The 23,887-nt window shown below is 27.7% G+C and overlaps 1 protein-coding gene across 6 annotated transcripts in view; it reads left to right on the forward strand.

Moving 5' to 3' along the window:
• The window catches only part of LOC107444740 (espin protein forked), a 267,337-nt gene that overhangs the window by 100,823 nt on the left and 142,627 nt on the right, over positions 1-23,887 (forward strand). For 4 of the 6 annotated variants that reach the window (XM_043049623.2, XM_043049573.1, XM_043049683.1 and 1 more), the window contains one exon: positions 6,570-6,981. In XM_043049623.2, the coding sequence (XP_042905557.1) occupies positions 6,632-6,981 (350 nt within the window). In that variant the 5' untranslated portion in view covers positions 6,570-6,631. Of the gene's footprint in view, positions 1-5,352; positions 5,444-6,569; positions 6,982-23,887 lie in introns of those variants that run through there. The other 2 variants (XM_071179861.1, XM_071179863.1) reach the window with 1 other exon arrangement.

A 23,887-nucleotide genomic window follows, 5' to 3' on the forward strand; every position in this document is an offset into this window, starting at 1 on the left:
AACAAACAAATGCATTTATGTAATATAAAAGAAATTTATGACAAAACCCTTAAACTTTAACATGAATATATCTCATGAAGTATAGGAAAGGCCCTTAATATGAGATAATATTTTAGCCTGATTCACCCTATTAGCCGTTAAGCCAAAGGAGATGGTAGACTCAATTAAAAACAAGCTAAAATGCATGAAAAGTTTGTGTGAAAGTGCCTGTGCGTTAAAAGAAGCCTTCTATAGGTTTAATACAAGCATGGGTGGAGCTTACGAAAAATTTCTTTCGTTGAGTTCAATTCCTCAATGAATATTAATTTTGGCAAAATGCAAATAAATATACAGTTATGTTTTTTTCAATTTCTCAGTAAATGTAAATTTTGGCCATATGCGAGTAAATATGCTGTTATTTTTTTCCAATTCTGCAATCAATATTAATTTTGGCCAAATGCGAGTAAATAATACTGTTATTTTTTAATTCATCAGTGAATATTAATTTTGACCAATTGCCAGTAAATATACTGTATTGTTTTTTTCCTATTCTTCAGTGAGTATTAATTTCGGCCAAATGGCGTAAATATACTGTTATGTTTTATAAACTCTTTTTTTTTTTTTGTCTGTATAGAAATGGACACAAATGTTTATTATTTAAGTTCCAAATTATAACAATTACAACTGACGTATTTAATGCATTTCGTTGTCAAAAAATTGAATTTCGATTATTTAAGATTCAAATTCTCAGTAACTGTTTGACCTATTACGTTCAAATTTTGTATTATGTCTTGTAAGATTGCATTCCTTAAAATGGCGGAAAAGATTGCTCTCCTTACATTTCAAAATGCTTTCGAATGGAGCAAAATAATAAAAAATTATTACTTATTTTTAATTTATCACTTAAAAATAAACTTTTTTGCGTGTAATAAGTACTTGGTTAATTGTATGCAAAATTTTTCACTTCAAAAATTCTCGAGATGTGGGGAAATACACTAAAAGTGAAATTCCAAACTTTGCACAGCTCTTCTCGCCAAATTATTTGGACAATTTTTTCCAGATTGGGGTTACCCCTTTATATTTTGAGTACAAGGAATTCAAATCCGAGAAAAGAGTATGTCAATCCAATGTTCCAGTCTGTACAAGAATTTTTAGACGTTAAAATCTGTACTACAAAGTTCCCCTGGTTCAGTATCACCAGCAAAGAACAACAATTTTATGCGCGTGGAGTCATGTTTCTGTTAGAAACAAATTCAAAAGATATTGGACCAAAGGGAACAATATATTATTCAGAGCGATAGATTCCAGGGGATAGGGAGTTCTCCTTCCAATGGGGTGAGCCTGCATCGAATCCCAGTGATGGCTGGTCGATACGAATTCCGCACCCTGATCGAACCGACCATAGTGCTGACGTAAAATATCCTCAGTGGTAGACGGATTATGGGTTAGAATCCTCCAGCCGTCACGCTAACCATATGAGGTTTTTATGTTTTTCTTCACCGAGTGACACAAATGCAGGTTAGTTCCCTCAAAAAGTCTTCCACGAAATCAAATTTCTCCCAAAATTTAATCTAGAAGTTCCCTTGTCTTCTGGATTGGGTTCAAAATTACAAAGCTATGGAGTTGAACATTAGTAGTCGTAAACCCAAAAATTGGGTCGGCTGTTCATTGACGGTTATAAAATAAAATAGATTACTATTCAATAAAATATTTATTCACTATAAGAAAATAGTATATCATTTACATTAAAGCGAATAGTCCAGTACATTATGACGAGAGGTACAGAATGTTATAAAAAATACTATTAACATCTAGATTCGATATAATGACAGTTATATCGAATGCGTATTATTAAAAACTTTGGCCCGCATTGAATTACATTTTCGTGCAAATTCATTGTAAACTTAATGAGGGGATTGTTGAATTATATTGCGATACAAATTCAATCGTCAATTCAATATTAAATATATATATATATATATACGATAAAANGAAAGTGTATACACGGACAAAAGAAATTCAGGTAAAATTACTGTACTGTGTGGTAATGACATTTTGGGTAACAGAAACTCCCATAATTCTGGTAATAAAAAAAAACAAAATATATAATATTTATAAACCATTCATTTGGTAGTTTTTCCGTACATATGGTACTGGTTTTTTTGGATATTCTGGTCTTCAAGTTTTCATTACCAAACATTTAATAAAAAATACAAAACAAGAGAGTAAATTTAAAAAGATAAATGATTTAAATAAAACGCCATAAGAAATCATGGTAAAATTACAAAATTTCGCCACATTTATTAAATTTTTACCACACTTTATAATACTATATTTAATCAAATTTAACCACGTATGGTTAAACATAATATTTACCCAAATTCAATCAAATTTGGTCAATTTAATCAAAATTATTACCAAAGCGCTTCTGTAAAAATTACAGAGTTTTTTGATGTTTCCACATAGCCCGAAATTCAGTAAATTGGACTACTTTCTGGTAGTTTCGACCTAACTTTTTTTCTCAATGCGCTAATGAAAATGTATAATTTGAAGGAATATTTTTCAATATTTATTCATTCTTATTTCTGTCGCTATTATATTAGAAAAAAAGCTATTATTAGAAATTCTCATCTTTACTGATAAAAATTTGACAATTCTGATAATAATAAAAATTAATAATTAAAAAAAAAAAACAGCAACAACGGGATACTGGTAGCTACTGCGCGTTCGCTATACTTCACGCTGAGTTTTTTCATCTTCAGAAAGCACATCTTTTTTTTCTTCCTTCCATTATTATGGAATGAGCAGTCATAAACCTTAAGTGAATGTCCTACAGAAGACGTAAACGTTTATCCTCGCTGCTTTTCGAACAGTTACAATCAGCCTTTTAAGTATGGCCTACAGTTTAGAGTTATGTGCCACGGACGATGATAGCGATATGCATACCTGCTGAGTCAGATGCATGGTGGGTAATGGTCTCCCTTTGCGTGTCTGTTGGATTATGTATAATTATTTAATCCGAAATCAGATGGAATAGAACAGCGTTTTTGTTCGAGAGAAGAGATTCGGGTGCCCTTTCCCGAAACACGTTATGGTAATTCCTGTTGTAAATAGCCAGGGTGTTACTGAAATATAGTACTGTTCCACGCGATAGAACTGTCTAGAGCAGACCTACTTGCAACGAATGCCTGTTTTTTTCTCTCTTTTTTTTTAAAACGAAAAAAAATAATGTTTTTAAATGATGCGTAGCTTCTAAAGAAATGCGTTGCTTTACTTTTATAAAATAAATAAAAAAAAACAATAAATGATTTACCTATTGATCTAATGATCAGATTTTGACGTACTTAGTTACACGATTCTTTTTTTAATTTCGAAGGGGAAATCAAATGCTATTTAATTAATGCTAACGAAATTATATTCACAAACTTTTTTTTGAATCATACTGTAAAAAAATTCCGGATCAAGTTACGGTGAAAAGTATTGGTCCTCAGGGTACCAGTATTTTCCATCGTAAAATGTTACCGGAACATGTTGCGGAACAAACAGTCTGATATACCGTACTTTTTACATTATTAGTTACCCTAAGGTCACCGAATCACTCTAGTTAAATAAATATTTTTGTAAAAATTACGGAGTAATATTTTAAAATAAAAATGGATTTTGCGGATGATTCACCTCAAATACTGTTACTTTGTACCGTAATTTGATTCCGAATTCGTTAGACTGAGGTCAATGAGTCTATATTTTAAAAAAGTAAGGAGTTTATGTAGAATAGGTAATGAAAACTTTTGAAAATTTATTATTTTACTTGTTTTATAGGTAAAAAAAAACAGGCAAACGTTTTAAAAGGTGACATATCATATTAAAAACGATATAAGAAAAATACACATAAACAGAAAAAGAAAAAATATATATTTTAATCCTCAAAACCTAAAAAAGAAGATACCACAAACTGTGCAAAAAGGCTGTGTGTAATAGAGATTAATATAAAAAATGCAGAAAAAACATCTTTTTCATTTATAAAGGAAGTTCATTCATGTAAAAAATAATTTTTCTTGTAATTCATGCATTGCTATAAAAATTACGGTATAATATTTTACAGGAAAATGAATTTTACGGCTGCTGTACTTTATACTACTTAATCCTAAATAAGGTTTTATAATCGACAGTTGAATTCACAGTTCTGGACTTGAATCTAGTCATGATCTGATTTTTTTTGGCGCATAAGCATAGGCTGAAAATGACTAAAATAGCCCAATTATTGTTCTCGGGAAAATGAAAACTGAACTGCTATAAACGTTACGTTAATAATGGTTATTAAAGAAACATATTTCTTTATAATTAGCCATTATTTTATAAATACATGTCCTTTTCATGATTTATTTAAGTCATTAAATAAACTATATTATTATAGTTCTTATTTGAAAAATTACGCACTTTTCCCGAAAAAAAAGTTATATTTCTTTTTTATTGGCATTTTACTATAAATAATATCACAAAGGCAACCAAAATATTAAGTAAAAATGGCTTATTGATTGGATCTAAATATAATTACAGGTTTCAAAAAATATTTTCAAAAAAAAAGTCCTAACTAAGTAGCGCGTTTACCTCTTTCAACGAACCTTAGGGTTCGGCGGAACACCATTTAGGAACCCCTGATTTAGACTATCAACAACCAATAAATTAAAGTACGATCATAATAGATCAAACGATATTAGTTATTATTTTCACTCAGAGCCAAATAATGCGTTGCTTATTTTAACTCATATTTTCGATAGCATTATATGTTTACAACGTAACTTAAATTTCATTATCATTGCCTGATAAAGTTTACATCACCGGTATACTCTAAATTGCCTGTTTAATCAGACACTGACTTCATATGTCGGTCTTAACTGCAAGCCACTTAATATTCAACCCACGAAACATCTCCCAATTAGGCGGAAAACCTTTTTTTAACCTTGTTTCAAATCTTCTTGTGATTATTCAACTTTTCTAGTTTCTCAAGTTTTAATTAGCAGAAAAACAAATTAAATTTGGATTAAAAAAATATTTTAAATTTAATTCGTGCCAGAGATTTGAGCTCTTTAATTCCCAATTTTAAACGTTCATTTATTAGACGAAGGTCAGTCTTATCTTTCTATTATTTGTACTTCGTTAATTTGTTGAATAATAATTTCTTGACGCGGAAAATAATACAATGAAGATTTGATTTCTCTTTTTCACAGTTCCAAATCACTTATATGTTATCACAGCTAGTGGAGTGGCACGAAAACCGTTTGATAAGAAAATAAACCTAAACGAGTTTATTTAATTAATGTTACTTTTTTTAAATCAATCATAGAAATATAATGATAATGTTAGTTTCTAGGGAACATAAAATGTTGGAAAATGATCTGGAGAGGTTCTAGGCGAGTTTTTGATGAATTAATTCTCCTCAAAAATTTTTTCAAAACTGGCGGCGGTAAGACTTACTTGCTTAAATTCGCTTTATTCTCTTTGCTAACTAGTTTTTCAAATAAAAATTTAAGTTAAAGTATAAGTTTTTGTTAAATTACGTATAATAGACATATTATAAAGAGTCATTTTTATCTTAGGATCGATCATTATTTTTTATATTCAGAAATATCGCATTTATCGTAAAGCAATGTGTCCTGATGAAGATCTTTACGTTTTTCCATTAAAAGTTTTTCTATTTTATTTTATTTTAAATCAACTTAATTCTTTCTTTTAAATCAACTTAAAAAAACTGGATTTTAAAAGTTTAGTTATATTTCACTTTTTTCTTTTTAGTTTTGTGACTGCAATTTGTCGAATAGTGATCGAAATTAAGTTTGGCGTTAAAAAGACTATGTGTTTTGCTTGTAACATTCAGGACATGTTTGATTCTTGTATTGCCGATAAGCACGGAAATCCAGTAGAGATTTGAGCACTCTAGTTAGTTAGATAGTAGTTCAAATTTTGACTGATATTTAATTTCCTTCGACGCTAAGATAAATTTTTCTCGCAGTGGTTTGAAACTAACATTTTCATCAAGCATTTATCTTCAGTAAATATTTAAGTGCTTTAGCTATATCAAATAGAGACCAAAGCTCTGTTACAAATATTCCTATCTTCAGTACGTTTATAAGGTAAAAGAACGCTTATAAAGCAGCAGTAATGAAGTAAAATGTTGATTGCTTTATTTCTTTTCAACATTCACTCACACCTATGACTTAGCTTAAAAAATCTTCTTTTTTTCTTCTTCCTTTTCTTGGACCTATATGCATGTATCTTTAACTTAATAAAACTTTTCTATGAAATTGCATTTCCATACTGTTCAATAACAAAAATTATCAGAGTAACATTATTTAACACCAAATTTAAAGTTATTCATGGAAATAATAATTATTCAAGAAGCAAGTAGTGCTAAATAGATATTAGAAGGTATCGTCTGAAATGCTCGTAGAAACAATTGAAATCCATCCAGTTTTTTTTCTTAGAATAAAATTTATTTCAGCTACATTATTAATTTTGAAAATATTTTAAGATCTCTAATTGTTAGTTAGTGTTTCTTCAAAGTCAATAAATATTTTTTCTTCTTCTTCCAGACCCTTTTGTGCCACCGCCCCTCTGCTGGGCCCACCATCCACACTATCATCCACAAAGTCCCATGCCCGAGGTACCTCTCATCCACAGGGCCCTGGTGGCCGCCCGTGAAGGTGATCTGCAGGGACTACAATTGCTCAAAAAGAAACAGGAACTTTTACAGGGACTGCACGATGACTTTGGTGCAACGTGTGTCCATTATGCGGCACGTGGAGGCCACGTCAAAGTTCTAGAATTTTTGATCAACAAATGCTCCATGCGTGCGAATGTTCGATCTTTTGTGGGTGCTACCCCTGCTCATGACGCTGCTGCTATGGGCAAGCTACCAGCAATGGTGTGGCTTCTAAGGAACACTGATTGCACATTGTGGGACAGAGATAAGGATGGCGCAACAGTTTTGCACATAGCTGCTCGGTAAGTCCATTTATCATATTCTACGTAGTGGGTGAAGGGCGGAGCAATTCTCAGATTAAATTATATAAAAATAATTGTTATAATAACAATATAGAAAAAGCCATCATTTTAGACTAACACTCCCCGCGTAGTAAATGGTGGCTGAATCACGCTTAATCTATCGGGTCACAAAGTCCTCCATGTTCCTATAACAAATCATACCTCCAGGGGTACTGATCCAGGAGTTTCCTTGTCCTCTGGATTGGTTCAAAATTACAAGGCTACGGAGTTGAACATTAGTAGCCCGGATTCAGAATTGGGTCGGCTGTTTAACTACGGTTATGAAATATAAAATACCTTCTTCGATAATTAAATAGTATATAGTATTAGCTGCAAAGTTATTAAGAATAAATAATTCATTATTTTTACTTTTAAACATAACTTTTTTATTAAAGAAATTCAAGACTAATTTTTTTATATATATTTAATCTATGGAAGTGTAAAGCTGATAGCCTGCAAAATTATTTTTAAAATACATAAATTTTTATGAAATTTTTTGTAATAAGTGTTTGCATTGTTCCTTAATATCCTAACACAGACGTTATGTACCAAGTTTTATACAACTTTAAAAAAATTATAAGAATCGAAGCAAAATTAAAAGTAACATTTATAAACAGTGCTGATTTTTTTTTCTACTTTAAATTTATATCTCTCTATTTATGGATTTTAAAAATGAGCATTAAATGTAAATATGATAATGGTAAATGCCAGAAACAACCACTATTATTAAATTGCTCGTACTACTATTATTTAATTTTTTTAAATAACAGATTTTACTTTTAAAAACCAAATTTTAAACAATACTGCTCATGGAAAAGGTTGCTGTTTTGTAATTAACAAGGTAAACAGTTGATTAGTAATTAATAGTGGTTCTTTATTTAAAATTTTTAAAAAAAGTCAATACATCATTATAATTTTTACTAGTAAATGTTTCCAACATTTTAAAAGAAAAATACATTTATTAGTAAAATATCTATGCAGATAACGTTTTTTTTAAAAAATTTTAAACATTAATAAGATTTGTAACAAGATATAAATATTTAAAAAAATTGGAAGAATTTAATAAAGAACTTTCACTTTCATTAATAACAGACACAGACTTACACAAATGAGGAAAACGTATGAACCAGAATCTGGAATCGTTAATATTAATAATCATCGTGTTCTCTCAACTTATAAATTGTTCATTACTTATTCCATGTAATAAAGTTGCATCTAAAATAAAAAAACAAAATAACAAAAAAAACAGGATTTAAAAGCATAAAATATTGTTCTAAAAAAATTTGTTGTCCGAAGTCAAAAGCTCTTTTCGTTATAAATTTTAAAAATTTGCTTATTTATTCATCTACTTATTTATCTAAGTTTTTAAAACATTTGGCTATTTATGAACGCCGTCTTCTCCGTGATTGATGTATAATTTTTTAAATTTTTAATATTTTAAATTAATCAAAAATAAAAAAAAGGAAAGAAATTGCAAATGTTTACTGTTGCCATCTAGTGTAGAATAATACAACTAAAACCTTACCGGACGTTCGTCTTATGTCGTTCTGTTAGTTAATATTTCCTTATTCTTTAATAAGCAAGTGGTATACGAATTTAGAACTCCATGACTGATTTTTTTTTTTAATATTATTTTATTCAGAACATTTTTGTATTGAACATGACTTTGTCGAAAAGAAATGGTGCATTTTGGTTTGAAAATTACACATTATATTTTTTAACATTTTAAACAACATCTTCATATTTTTGTGTCAAGGGACATACGAAAAGGGTACATAAGGTGATTATTTATTTTCAAAATTTTCTTATTCTTTCAAATTATAAAGAGAAAACTAATCTATAACAAACAATAAATGAGTTTATAAATCTTAAGTTTAGCAAGTTAAAATATAAAATAATTGAGTCCTTAGTTTATCCCTCATTGAATCCTTAGTTTATCATGAAATAAATATTTTATGCTTATATGACTGTTTCGTTGACTTGCCATTTATTGTTAATTAATATTGTCTGAATTGATCGTCATTTTTTTGCATTGTTTGTCAATTAACAGTTATTATGTAACCAGTTATTTTTAAATGTGCGAAATTCAACCAATTTTCTTACTTAAGGGATTGATTTTTGTTTATGAATGTGAAGGAATTTAATGTTTTAAACGAAAAAAAGAGTGTAATTTGGCAATATCTTATAGTTTTAAATGTAGGTAACTTTGCATTATATTGGTTTTAGTTTATTTTTCACTTTATCATGACCATCTAATAATAAAGCATATTATTAAGAAAAAAAAAAAAAAAAAAAAAAAAAAAAAAAAAAAANAAAAAAAAAAAAAAAAAAAAAAAAAAAAAAAATAAAAAAAAAAGCTTAGTTTATATTCTTCTAAATATGAGGGAACTATTAGTCACATTTTAGTATTAATATTATTCCCCTTTCAATGATTAAGAAGCTTTATTTCGGTAATTTTAAAGACCTGTGATCAAGCATTCAATATTTTTTGAAGAAAAAAAAGGGGTTTAATTATTAGGCAAGTCGATTTTTTTTTTTCAAATTGAGACACTAAAATAAATACACCAGAACATGATAAAACCTAGTTTTTACGTTAAAATAGAAGTAAAAAGTATCATTCTTAGATAATCTACCTGATTTAATATAAATGGTTGAATACACATTTTCGTGGGTAACTAAGCACAACACAGAAAATTACATAACTTCATTTTTTTCAAATAAATAATTTGTCCGCCAATATTAATAATAATATACGCGTTTAGTGACAATGAAAGATTATCTAACTTGCTTTCTAAACAAAAAAGTTTTTTTTTTTTTTTTGGATGGAGAATAACTATAATTCTTATTTTAATTTCTTCTACGACTGTAAAAAATTTTTTAAATTTTATTTCTAAAGTTAATTTTCTAATAAAAGTAACGTAATATTTGAGCTTATTTTGACTTTTGAATTATGTCTGTGAAGTTAAGTAAATGTTTTTCAATCTCGGGAGTGAACTATAAGATAAGCTCTTTTGATTCAACTTAATAAGCTATTTTTCTTATTTTAGTTCCTAATAAATGAAATTCGGTATCGTTTACTTTAATTTTACGTTTTTTAAGCAAATCTTCGGATAATATAAATTGTAATCTTCAATTCTTGTGAATTCACTAATGCGTAAAAGCTTCAGGATTTTAAAATAATCATATGATTTTTCAGGAATTATTCAGGACTTTTCAGCAATTATAATTTGATATGCATTCTGCAAAAAGATGCAAAAATGTGTAAGCTTTCGAATTCAAATTTTTCCAGCTGTTATTAAATGAAAAATAATAAAAAATTATAAATAATTACTAATTTTTTCTGTAATTTCAAAAATATATGGGTTTTTTTGCATAAAGATAAAAATTATCTTCGGATGAACGAATTTATTATTTCCTGCAAAAATGCTTCAGTTTACTTAAAAAGTTCTCTAGATATGGAGAAATACGCAAAAAGTAAAATTAACATTAAGTGGTTAACATTAACTTTGTGCCGCTCTCCTGGCCGAAATATGGGGACCATATTTCTCAGATGGCGGCAATCTTTTGCATTTTGGGGATCAGAAACCAATAATAAAAGGGTACATTTATTCTGATAAAATACGTTTTTGTGTCTGATTTAGTGGCTTAAAATACGGTCTACACTCATTAATTAGCATCTAGGAGGTTACTTTCTCGAACCATTGAGTCCTAGTACATTAAAATCCAATCCTTAGGTAAAAAGTGATTCTGGGTCTTTCGTTACATATTTCGCAAACGCATTCCTGTATAATTTAAAATTGTATGCATTAAATTTTTTTTAAAAATATTTCTTAAAAGTGATGTTAAAAATGTAAATTTTCGAAATTCATGATTGTTGTGTCCTTCAAGATTTGCTCCTTATTGTATAAAATGTAACAATATAATGTAAAATTTCTATTGAAATATTTAAAATTAATTTTGAATCAAAATAATATCATTATTAGGAGAACAAATTATCCATTCTAGACTCTGGAAATTGTAATTTTATTATAAATCTATCTGTCTTGAAACCGAACAATTTTCAATCTTTTACTAATTGTTTACCTTGCCCTCATTTGAACGAATAACATAATAGCAATTATCGATAGATGTAGAGGCAAATAATTTTAATTGTTATTCCTTATTATTCCGGCAGAAAAAAAAACTATTTAGCCTTGATTTAAGTGTCGCGTGCTAGTCTGTTTCTGTTAAGAGAGTCTGTCTTATTTATTATTTCCTTTCTTTTTTAATTTTCATTAATTATAAATTTTTTTATTAATTATAAATTTTTATTAATTCTTAATTTTTATTAATTCTTAATTTTTATTAATTATTAATTTTTATTAATTATGAATTTTTATTAATTATTAATTTTTTATTATATGCTTTATTAATTATTTGAAATTATATTCTAGTTTTATTGAACCAAAAACAGCTATAAAAATATTTATTTATTTTTTCATTTTAGTTTTAGATTTATTAACTGATTTATATCTGAAAGAGGACAAAATTTCTTTTGGTAATAAAATAGAAAAAATTTGTGTGCAATACTTAGAAAACAAGTTGTGCGCGCAATACTTTATTTATTTATTTATTTTCATTTGGAACTAAGCATAATTTCGAACATCCTAACATGTCGAAAAATATTCGAAATTTTAGTTTATTATATTTTTCTATCTTTATATCATGGCTTTAAATTATATTTTTATCGGTTAGGAAATAATTGAAAGTTATATTGATTCTCTGAACAAAACTCCAGTTGCAACTTGAGTATTCTAGTTAGTTGAAAAATGATCAGAATTTTGATTGATGATAAATATTCAATGGTAATATGGAGTTGAATTCTGCTTGTATTGATATCCATCACGGAGCTACAGTATTAAATTTAGACACTCTAACTAGTCGGAAAGAGATCAAAATTTTGATTGGCAATGATATCAGTTTCGTGATAGTATGAGGATAAACTTTGGTTTTTGTGATCAGAAAGGGATTGCAATCTAGCACAGAACTTCACTTAGAATTCGATCTTATTATGTTGTCAAAAATTTGCCAAAATTTTGATTTACAATAAATTCTTTTTTGAAATAATATGGTGATATCAACTTAAAACTAAAAAAAAAACGTTTTTCAAACTCTAATCTTAAAGTAGTCGAAATTCACGAAAACGCACTCACACACACAACAGCAAATTAATAATAACTGTAGAAGGCTCCACTCCACGCTCGCAAGCTCCCGGAACTGTTTTCTTAGTTTCTTTCAGGTTACTTTATTCCCTAATTGGATCCTGAAATACTTTTGTCTAATATAAATTCCTAGTACTCCTTTTTTACTGAAGTCTTAAAAATACACATCTCATACATTCTGTGAAACCATTGATTTATAATTTTTTTAATTTTATTTATGTGCATTATGATTTTTATTCCATGCATATTAGTGCTAGCTAAAAAATATACATAATATGTACGAGGATATAAGCAAAANGAAATTTTTATTAATTATAAATTTTTATTAATTATAAATTTTTATTAATTATAAATTTTTATTAATTATAAATTTTTATTAATTATTAATTTTTATTAATTATTGATTTTTTATTAATTATTAGAAATTATTTTTTTGTCTTATTGAAAAAAACAGCTATAAAAATATTTGTTTATTTTTTCATTTTAGTTTTATGTTTATTAGTTCATTTATATCTTAAAGAGGACAAAATTTCATTTGGTGGTAAAATAGAAAAAATTTGTGAATAATACTTAGAAAACAATTTTTATTTATTTATTTTGATTTGGCACAGAGCGCTAAGTATAATTTCGAACATCCTAAAACGTCGAAAAATATATTTATACTATATATACTTATACTATGGTGTTAAATTATATTTTTATTGGTTTGGTAATTTGATTGAAAATTACATTGATTCTCTGAACAAAACTCCAGTTGCAACTTGAGTATTCTAGTTAGTTGAAATATGATCAAAATTTTGATTGCTGATAAATATTCAATGATAATATGGAATTGAATTCTGCTTGTATTGTTATCCATCATGGAGCTACAGTGTTAAATTTAAACATTCTAACTAGTCATAAGGAGATCAAAATTTTGATTGACTCTGAATTCAGTTTCGTGATAGTATGAGGATAAACTTTGGTTTTTGTGATAAAAAAGGGATTGCCATCTAGCACAAAGATTTCGATCTTATTATGCTGTCAAAAATTTGCCAAAATTTTGATTTACGATAAATTCTCTTTTGAAATAACATGTTGATATCAACTTAAAACTAAAAAAACGTTTTTCGAACTCTAATCATAAAGTAGTTTAAATTCAGGAAAACATACTCACATACACGATAGCAAATTAATAATAACTGTAGAAGGTTCCACTCCACGCTCGCATTGCTTACAAGCTCCCGGAACTGCTTTCTTAGTTTGTTTCAGGTTACTTTATTCCCTAATTGGATCCTGAAATACTTTCGTCTAATATAAATTCCTAGTACTCCTTTTTTACTGAAGTCTTAAAAATACACATCTCATACATTCTGTGAAACCATTGATTTATAATTTTTTTAATTTTATTTATGTGCATTATGATTTTTATTCCATGCATATTAGTGCTAGCTAAAAAATATACATAATATGTACGAGGATATAAGCAAAAAAATGTAACAATATTAATGTATTAAACCTTTTTATGACAAATTAAAAATTTTTTATAATAAAAGTAAAAATATTTTGCTGTTTAAACCTTATGGTGTTCTTATCGTGCCAAAGTAAAAACTTCTGGGGAATTTACGCAAATGTGATTGTCCCTTTTAGTAAATATATTTCAATATTATTATAATAACAAGTACTAATAATGTTATTAAATAGAAGTTAAATTTTAAATAAAATGTAAAATCATTTAATTGTAAATATTATTAAATTTAGTTACTAATAATTGTTAAATTTAGTTTTATTCGGGCTGTATGTATTTAGATTGTTTTTTTAAAAATTTAATTACAATTTATTTTTTCAATTATGACTTTATTTTTGATAAAAATTTTATGCTAAAAATAATCTATTTTTTCCTTCGAAATTTTCAGACATAACCTATGATTTTTAACTTTTCGTAAAATACTTTTCATATATAATAAAGAATTTTTTTAAAACTTTTTTTTTAAACAAATTCAAATTTTTGATTAATCATGTGAATTTTTTTCCTTCTGAATTTTTATAACATACTTAAAAATATCTTATTATTAAGCAAATGTTCTAAAAATATTACATTTTAAAATTTAAAAGTATATAATTTTATTTCAAATTTATATGTATACACTGTCTAAACATTTCATTAAAGTTAACAAATTAATAAGCCCTTCACATAAATAGAACGCTGCAAATATTAAAATTCATTTGCTAGTAAATAATAAATAAAAAGTACTTTATTTTATAATGAAAACGAAAATTATGAAAATTTTTTTTCGCACTCAAGACCGTCTCACTCGGAAGAATATTATTGTAATATAAAGAAAACAAAATGATTTCATTATTCAAGAGCATTTTTTAAATAAATAAATAAATAAATAATACACTTTAAGTAAGTTTTACAGATATTTTTGAATTAAAACTTTAATTGGAGAAGTCTGTAACAAAGCTGCAAGAATTTTACTTTTAGTGCTGCCATCTATAAAATACAAAAGAAAATACTAGTTTTCTTCTCTATAGCTAGGTGGCAGCACCAAAGAAAATATTCCTTCACGCTCTTTTTTTTATTTGTTTATTTTTCAGTTTAATTTTCTTTATTTATTTATTTATTAGTTTAATTTTATTTATTTACTTATTTTTATTTTTGTCATTGAAACCCATTGATAATTTTTTTTATCTTTGCTATTATTTCAAAAATGGTAAAAAAATTTAATATTTAAATATAAATTATTTTTTTAATTTAAAATAATCAATAAATCTTCATTTATTTAAATTTCGTTTTCTAGAATTACTAATTAATTCATACAACTGTCAACCTATAAGCATTATATTAAACTACAAAAATAGTTCAATTATAAAATTTTCATTCCATTTTTTTAAAAGCAATATGAGAAATTTATTATCTTTTTCCATGTTATAAAGTGATTTAATTTCTCACTTAAAATTTGAAGTCGATTTAAAGTTTTTATTGTGCTTTATAAAAGTTTTAAGATCCAAAAACAAACATATTCCGTTTCATTTTTAAAAATTATTCATTCGTTTAGTTTAACATACGGATTGTTCATGGATTATTTTCAACATATGCTTAAATTTTGGAAGTATTTAATTTCAATAAATACATCATGATAGAAGCAATAAATATTTCATTACATAATAGTGGAATTAACAAAAAGTCAAAAAATAAGAGGCGATATATTTTTAGTGATTTACTGAAGAACACAGCTAAGCTGAATAAAATTTAATAGTTGATTTTTCGGTGTTAAACTTTCTGTGTTCTTATAAATTCTCTTGCTCTCTATAATACATGAATGAAATCTATCACATTTATTTTTGCTTTTTAGAATTCGAAATAATTTAAAACGTGTTTGAGATGTTTTGAAACAACGAAAAAATTACGAAATGAAAAGTTAGGCTTGGCGAAAAGGTTTCTGTAGTGTTTCTTACATATTATGTAATTAAAAAAAGAGCATTTCTGAGACATTTCTAAGCATTGCAAATGTTAGAAATGTCATGTAGAAGAAAATAACCGCTATAGAAAAAGCTTTTAGATAACATAGCAGTTAAAAAAATGAAAGAAATAGATTTTAAATTGCTCAAAAATCATCCTTTTTTTAAAGATGAAAATGTGTTACAAAACCCTATTTTTTTTTCTTTCTACCTTTTTTTTTAAGGTTCCATTGTATTAGCAATTAGAACTAATATAAACGAATATTAAAGTCGAATTATTACCTCAAATGAAAGAAATGCTACAGGATTTCGTAACATAAATAGCCATTTTTAAATGAATATCAAGTTCAGAAAAGCAGTTTAAATACTCTTGGATTATCGAATCGCAAATATCAATAACAAATTTAATCAATTAATTCAATATCAATAATAATAATAATATTTAAAGAAACGTTTTTGAATCCCAAAGTACAAGATTGCTTCTATATTAGTTTTGAAAGTTTGGATTTTTTTTCTTCTTTTTTATTTGAAATATATTATTTTGGTTGCCAGTTTAATCTTTTGACTATATATAATACAAAATTATTTTACAAGACAATTTTCAAATAATATATTTAAAACTTTCAGTTTATAATTCATAAGTATAGCTTAGACATTGTATAAGGGGGGAAATTCCAAAAGGGGGATAGTAATCTCTTCATTAATTGATCTTTTTCTGGACTTCGTTCAGCAATAACAAAACAAATTCCTTTTTCTTTTATCATACAAGTTTTTGGTATTTTTTCCCTTAAAGATTAGTTTAATCTCTTATAACTTGAGGACAGCACAATGCTTTGAAATTATGGGACTTATTAATATATGAAATATTTCCCAACGTTTATGAGACATTTCTGATAAAAGTTTTAAAAGTAATTAAATGAAGGAGCAGATTTAGAAGTTCAAAAAAGTGTAGTAAATAAAATTACTTCTGCTTTTTATTTAAAAAAAAATGTTTTTGTCCTTGGCAATTGTTTCAAATGTAATGAATTCAGAACTCGTTACTTTTATTTGTTTTATATGAGTAATTGTGACTAAACAAAGACTTAAAAAAACTCATTTTTTCACATGATGTGGAGGTATGTTTCTTTTTAGTAGTTTTCAAAAAATGAAGCAATTAAAAAAAATCGTTGCCAACGTTTTAGTTATCATAATGAATAATTTAGAATTATATAAAATCAAAACAAACAAACAGAAAAAAAAAATCTGTGACGAAAAAACCCCCAAAAAGTGTTAATTAATTGGCATGTAAAAATTAAATTAATCAACCGTGTCTCTTTGGAGGAAAAATCACTTATCTGGAACGCTATTATCATTACAAACAATTTTTTCAGCAGTTTTTTGTACTGTTTATCTCATCTGACTAAAGTTGCCCCGTTATTCATTATTGCAACTAGGGTTGTAGACCTTTTAAATAGCTCTGCCCAAAAAATTGCATTTTGCTCATTATTTAAATAACGGATCTTAGACTGATTACTTATGAATTTTTTTTTCCCGTTAAGAACGTGCTTGAGTTAAAGTTTATTTCATAGACGGTTTTTTTTCTTTTGGCTTTTTATTATTTGGAAATGTTTTTTAACTTTTTTTTTTTAATTCTTGCTTGCATTTATTTAAATTTACTAATTTTGACGTCCAACAATATTTCTTAACCCATTGAGAAGAAAAAAATAAAGTAGCAGTCCTTATAAAGACATTTTTGTTTACACTTAATTTAATTTAGTAATTTCTTCTTCTTATTCTACCAGCTCTACAGCCAATTGTCATCTATAGCCGTCTCAAAGTAATTACTCCTACATAACTCAGACACTTTTCAACATTATCTAATATTATTTTGCGTTGTCTACCACTCTTTCATCTTCCGTCTGACTTGCGAAAAAGCATTATTATTTTTTACTGGATTCCAATTGTCATATCTATAGATAAGTATAAAATTCTTAAAAATAAATTTCTTGATGATTTTTGAGTATAAGTAATAAAATTCGCCATATATTTGCCCAATGAACTTTGTTGTATCATATTCATGTTTTTTGTTGTATCATTTTGCTCTTCTTTACTGTACCAACAATTTTTCTAAAGATCTTTCGTCATGCCATCTATTTTCTTCTGATTCATTTGTTTGCCAGCACTCACTTCTAACTCAGGTGTTATCTAACTCTATTTCTCTATTCTATTTATTTCTATTTTTGTTACTCTACTTAAATATTTTGATTTTAACTGCCTTTCTAAATCCAAACTAGATATAAACCTATTTGTTTCCCACAAATTAGATATAAGCAATAAATTTTTAATATAGATTTTTAATAAAAAATTTTAAGATTCAAATTTAGATTTTATTAGTTAAAATGGAAAGCTACTTTAGCCACCTACTGCCTCAAATCTTCCACTGTTAATATGCCAATTGGTCTCAGTCCCCCTAGGGCTCAACTCAGATGAAAGAGTAGACTCTGAATTACCAGAAAGTCAAGTCAAGAAAATACGTTTTTGTGTCTGATTTCGTAACTTAAAATATCGTCCGCTCTAATTAATTAGAATATTCGAAATCATTCCTTCGAACCATTAAGATTGAGTTTTAGAACGTGAAGATCCGATCATATTAGATCAAAAGTTATTCAGGGTGGTCCATTCCTCATTTTGCAAAATCCATTTATCTATTTATAATTTGTTAATGTTTAACTTTCAGAACAACGGAATATTCAAACAATTATTTGACTCTTAAAATATTTCATAAAAATGTAGAGAGAGATATTTTTAATTCTGATTGTAAATACATTTCTCTTTTTATACAAAAAAATTGTTTAGTGTCCATTTTGGAAAAATAGTTCCATCACAAAGTAGGAAGTATAACTCTAAGGGTTTATTCAAGCCTGCCCACAAATAAAATATTATTTATTTCCAAATGGCAACGCATTGTATTCTTTTCAGATAATCAATATTCCACGAAATTCCCCGCAAAACAACAAAAGGGAGAAATTGCCATTTCTAAATCGGTACTTGAACTTTCTGCATCACATTCTAACCAGAAAGTGCAGATCTCTTTCTAAAAGCAGGTGGATTAATACCGCTCTAACGACTCTATTCCATAACCGACCATTTCCATCAAACTGGAACTAAACAGTAGGTTTAACATTGACCGCCATTGTTAAATCTCGAGAAACGTGGTCAGCGAACAATCGAAATGATCTTTCGCATCTAACACGTTACACTGACACAGAGTTGTTTACGATTCTGTTGTCGTGCCTTTTCATTCTACTAGATCGAGGAGAAAAAGTTCTTTGGATGAGTGTGGTCAAGCACCTTGACCGTGGTGACTAGTCTGGCCTTTGTTCGAGCCAAGTTCTTTTATTGAGTTTCTTTGAAAATGAGAGTTACGTTCAAAATCGTGCGATTCTGTCTGCGTAGTTCCGACTTCGTGAATATGTAATGTTAAGTTATCAAACCGTGCCTTTTGCCGAAGTTATGAATTGATGTAAATTTCGGTCCAAAGGAAGCGGCATAGACGATATTATTTGTAAAGCGCGATTTTGGGTGGTAAATATGGATTCAGGTCAAAATGGGATCGTGTTGTACTTTTAAGGTAAAGAAGAAGAAGAAAAAAAAGAAAATACCATGCTCAAAAAAGTTAAGTAAAAGGACTGCAAAGTTAGTTTAGGCTACCTCTCGTATATTTAAAGATATTTCGGCTTTTATTTTTCATTATCAAAAGCAGTGTTTCGAAGCATAATCTACGTTGCCGTAGCTTGTAAAATTGCTACCAAATATTTATTTTCCAAACTATCGTTTCCAAACATTCCTAAAAATTGGGATAATACTCTTTTAGCATACTGCGAAAAAAATAAAGTAATGTCAAAATTTCCAGAATATGTTAAAATTTACAGTGTTTCTGGCTCTACAGGAACACCCAAAAGCTCAGTAATTTTTACCTAAGTGCTTGGGTATTGATTTAGATAAAATTAGCAGTAAAGATGGTTTAAGAACATGCGATAAAATTTGGTAAATTTGGTACTTTTTTCATGACACCTTAGCGCTTGTCATAAAAACCAATTATTCTGCTAAATGAACTTTTCAGTTTTGTATTTTTTTTTTTACCAAAAGTGTGGAAGGAAGAATTATAGTTTTGAAAACCAGAATTTCCGGTTACCATATGAAAAAAAAAATTTTTTTTTCTTTAAAAATACCATATATTTGGATTTTATTAATCAGAATTATGGCTTTGTGTGCTCGGTATTTATGGCCCTTATAAATTGAAATACGCTACTATTCTTTGTTTTATTTCCCATAATCGAAGCGGGCAAAAATTTCGAAATAAGATTTAACAAGCTGCAGCTTATTGTCTCCAAATATTTAAATATTTCTTTTCCAAGCATTGATCCTAAAAAAAGAGAAATATTTTTTTAGCACGTTGTGCAAAAACGAAAATTTTAGAACAAGGGTTTGATCACTGAATCATTTTATGCAAAATGCACGTGTTGTGTTGGGTGAATCATTTGAACAATAGCATATACAAGCCGAAATAATATGTTGAAGGAAAAACATTAGGTCTGAAATTTTAGACACACTAACAAATAAAATGCTCCACATTCGTGTGGTTTTAAAAGGAGTTACCGAGATCAAAGAAAGATTTAAGGCATAATTCCGTTTTTCAAGCTAAATTATGGAATAGAATATGTCTTTTTGGAATGGAAGATTATGCTCACGCGGGAGTTTATCATTTCGTGTACTTCTTAAAAAAGTTGAGAAGATGCTGGATATATTGAAATTAATGAGTTATGTGCACGCACTGTTAGAAACTTCTTGAAAAAAATGGTTAAATAGCAATCTATTTAATTGTTATTTTACTATATTCAAACAAACAGTTAAATAACCATAAATATAGACGGCAATCAATCTGTTATTGTTGAGAAAAACCGTCTATTAACTTCGTTCACCATAACTTCTTTCATACAGTTTTGATCAGTTTTGAAATAAAATCCGATGTTATATGGATTTTTGCTGTCTGTTAACAATTCAGGAAATTATATATTGAATCTAAAAGTGTTAACATTTTCTTTTTCGATAATAAATCACTTGAAAATCAGGTTTTATTATCTATTTATTTCGAATTTTCTTATTCTGTCAAATGTAAGATATTTTCGACAATGGTATGTTTTCAAATTTTTTTTCTTCTAATTTGTTCTTAGTAAATAACTATCATAAATATCACAAATATCAATCTTATAAAAAAAAGAACGAGAATACATATTCAAACTCTATTTGTAACTTTAAATTTATGTTTTATGTATAATATTTAGATAATGATTTTATTATTCTAGAAAAATAATGAAATAGTTCATTATCTACTCAATAGTATAAAAATTTATTTTTAAGAAATATAACATTTTTTGATCAAACATATTTTAAATTTTTTGCTGTAAAATTACTAATTTTAGTAATTTATAGATTTGGCGATTAGAATGATTAAAACAGTTCAAGCGCAGTGCTTGGCGGGAAATCACAAGAGCGTGTAGCGTTACGACGCCCTGTTGAGTGAGTAGTGCAGGTCACATAGGGAAATCGTTTGATCTGTCTAATTGTGCAAAATTACCTACCGAATATCTCCCCAGACCCCTAGCTGAGAATTGAACTCCAACACCCCACATGAATTAAAATGGGTAACCTGTTGCAACTTTTCTTCCGCTTTCCTTTTAAAGAAGCACTAGTAATTTACATGGCCATCGTCATCGCTATGCGATCTGATTACCTGATTATATAATTATTTATGCGAATTATAAAAATTGGATAACAAGTTAATATTAATACTTTGAGAATACGCAATTTTCGTGGTGATATTATTCTGATTAAATACATGAAGTGCGCTTTTATAAAATAATCATTTAGAAACAGTTAGATTTGGATGGGCCTAAAATGTAGGCAGCTTCGAAGTATGTATTCTGAATTTATGTAATCCCTAAGTACTGTTACGATTCGGGCATTTAAAAATGTCATGTCCTAACATCAAAAAAAGAATTCAGCCATCTAGGCCGGAAGCCAGGGGACAGAGCGTTCGCCTTCAAATTTGGTCAATCGGGTTCGAATCCCAGCGATGGCTGGTCAATACGAATTCCGCATCCGGCTAGCACTGGCCACAGTGCTGACGTAAAATATCCTTTGTGGTATCCTCGGATATATCGATCATGAGTTAGAGTCCCCTTGCCGTCAGGGAGGTTTTCGTGGTTTTCATCTCCATGTAATACAAATGCAGGTTAGTTCCATCAAAAGTCCTCCACGAAGGCAAATTTCTCCCAATACTTGGTGCAGGAGTTCCCTTGTCTTCTGGATTGTGTTCAAAATTACTAGGCTATGAAGTTGAACATTAGTAGTCGCAAACCTAAAAAATTGGGTTGGCTGTTCAACGACTATTATTAAAAAAATATTTAAAAAAAATATCCCATTCAGGTTCTTTTTAACCCTATAAAATGTAATTTTTTTAGAGTGCAAAAACGTGTTTCTTTTTCTTTTTCTATTTTATTTTAATCAAAAAGCATGCAGTTCTTTTCAGTTGACTTTTTATTCTTTTGTTTTCCTATATTTTTCCTTTTCCTTAAAGATTTTTTAAAGCAACTGACTTTATTCTTAGTTGAAGCGATTTCTCTATACACTTTCTTGAAAAAAAATTGCACTGCCACAAATTCAAATAAACAAAACAAAAAAAAGCAGAAAAAATATATTGTTTTGTTTGAAAAAATATTTTGTCTTTTACCATTTTGTCTTTAACCATTTAACCAATCGAAAATTTCACAAATTAAAGTTTTCAAGTCGAAAATGAATATGAACACCTCAATGAAGAAACTAACGTTAACGTTAACTGGAAATTAAAACATTCCGACTAAGAATAAATTTTACAGTTAAAAAATTCCTATTTGAAAATTGCTATTTGGAATTTAGAAATATAGAAACCTAGGGGCAACATTTTGTAGGAAGAGATTCAAGTGAGAAAAAAAACCCAAAGTGATGTATTAAAATAATTTTTTTTTCAATTTACTGATTTGCAATTGTATACTAATTAGCCATAGGTATTTTATTTTCTGATTTTATAAAATTTGTTTTAAGAATAAATATTTAATTAAAATACTATTAGATACAAACGTCCGTATTTAATTATTTTGCCATTTTAGAGGTGTCTAAATTTTTTTGAACCATAAACAACATTAGTAAAAAACTCATAAATAAATTCATTAAATTATTAAATCATTTGAATTTATTAAGAAAAAGTGTTTCATAACTCTCAATTTTACTTGATTTAAATATAAAAATTAATCGAAACAGATTTAAAAATGTTTTTACCAAATTTATTTATCACTTTTCTTTCTGCATTGAAAAATTTAACCGGTATTTTTGAGCAAGTCACAAATCGAGATCCCTTCATTTTAATCCTAACGTAACAATAATCACTCCGCGTGTTAATCGGATCGCATAACACACAATAAAAACTATAATTCCAAAAGTTGTTTCTCTTGTTCATAAATCACTTTGATAACTCGGAAATCACGACTTATAAAGATTAAATTTAAATCATTATTGAAAATTAAACGAAATAAAAAGTTCCGAGCAAGCCACGAACAATCACTAAATCGAATAAAGTGAAAAAGAACCACGATCTCTGTACATGCAAGGCGTTAAAATCAAATGCTTAAAAGAGCTTGTTATTACTTAAATGCATAACACTTCAGGAAAAAGGTAAATTCTCTGCAAGCGGAAGTATTTAGAACATATTTGTTTTCTTCCTCAAACATTTGGCGGGGTTTTAAGCGATCGTAAAAATGCGATCAACTTCAGCTCTTCTAGACATTTGTTGAAAATTCATTCAGAGTTCAAGGTCACTTAAATGCGATAATTAAAACCCCGCTGGTACTATCTTTGGAAATCCGTTTTATCGTTAATTCCTTCTTTACCTCGCAATTAACGGTAATTCTTGTTAATATTTATGTTCACCGGTGAAAATTCCACGTTGAATTATCAATATTTAAACTTTTAAGTTCGATTTAAAAAGGAATATTATCAATAAGACATTGGTTCATTGCAGAAAAATATTTTTGAATTGTCTTGATATATTTTTGTACGTTGACTTTTTTCCTCTTAATTAAATTTTAATGTTAAAACATAGAAGGGAAAAAATGTTTGTGTTCGAGGCCAAGAAACTTCAAGCAAAA

This window comes from Parasteatoda tepidariorum, chromosome 4 (genome assembly GCF_043381705.1).
Source record: "Parasteatoda tepidariorum isolate YZ-2023 chromosome 4, CAS_Ptep_4.0, whole genome shotgun sequence".
NCBI lineage: Eukaryota > Metazoa > Arthropoda > Arachnida > Araneae > Theridiidae > Parasteatoda > Parasteatoda tepidariorum.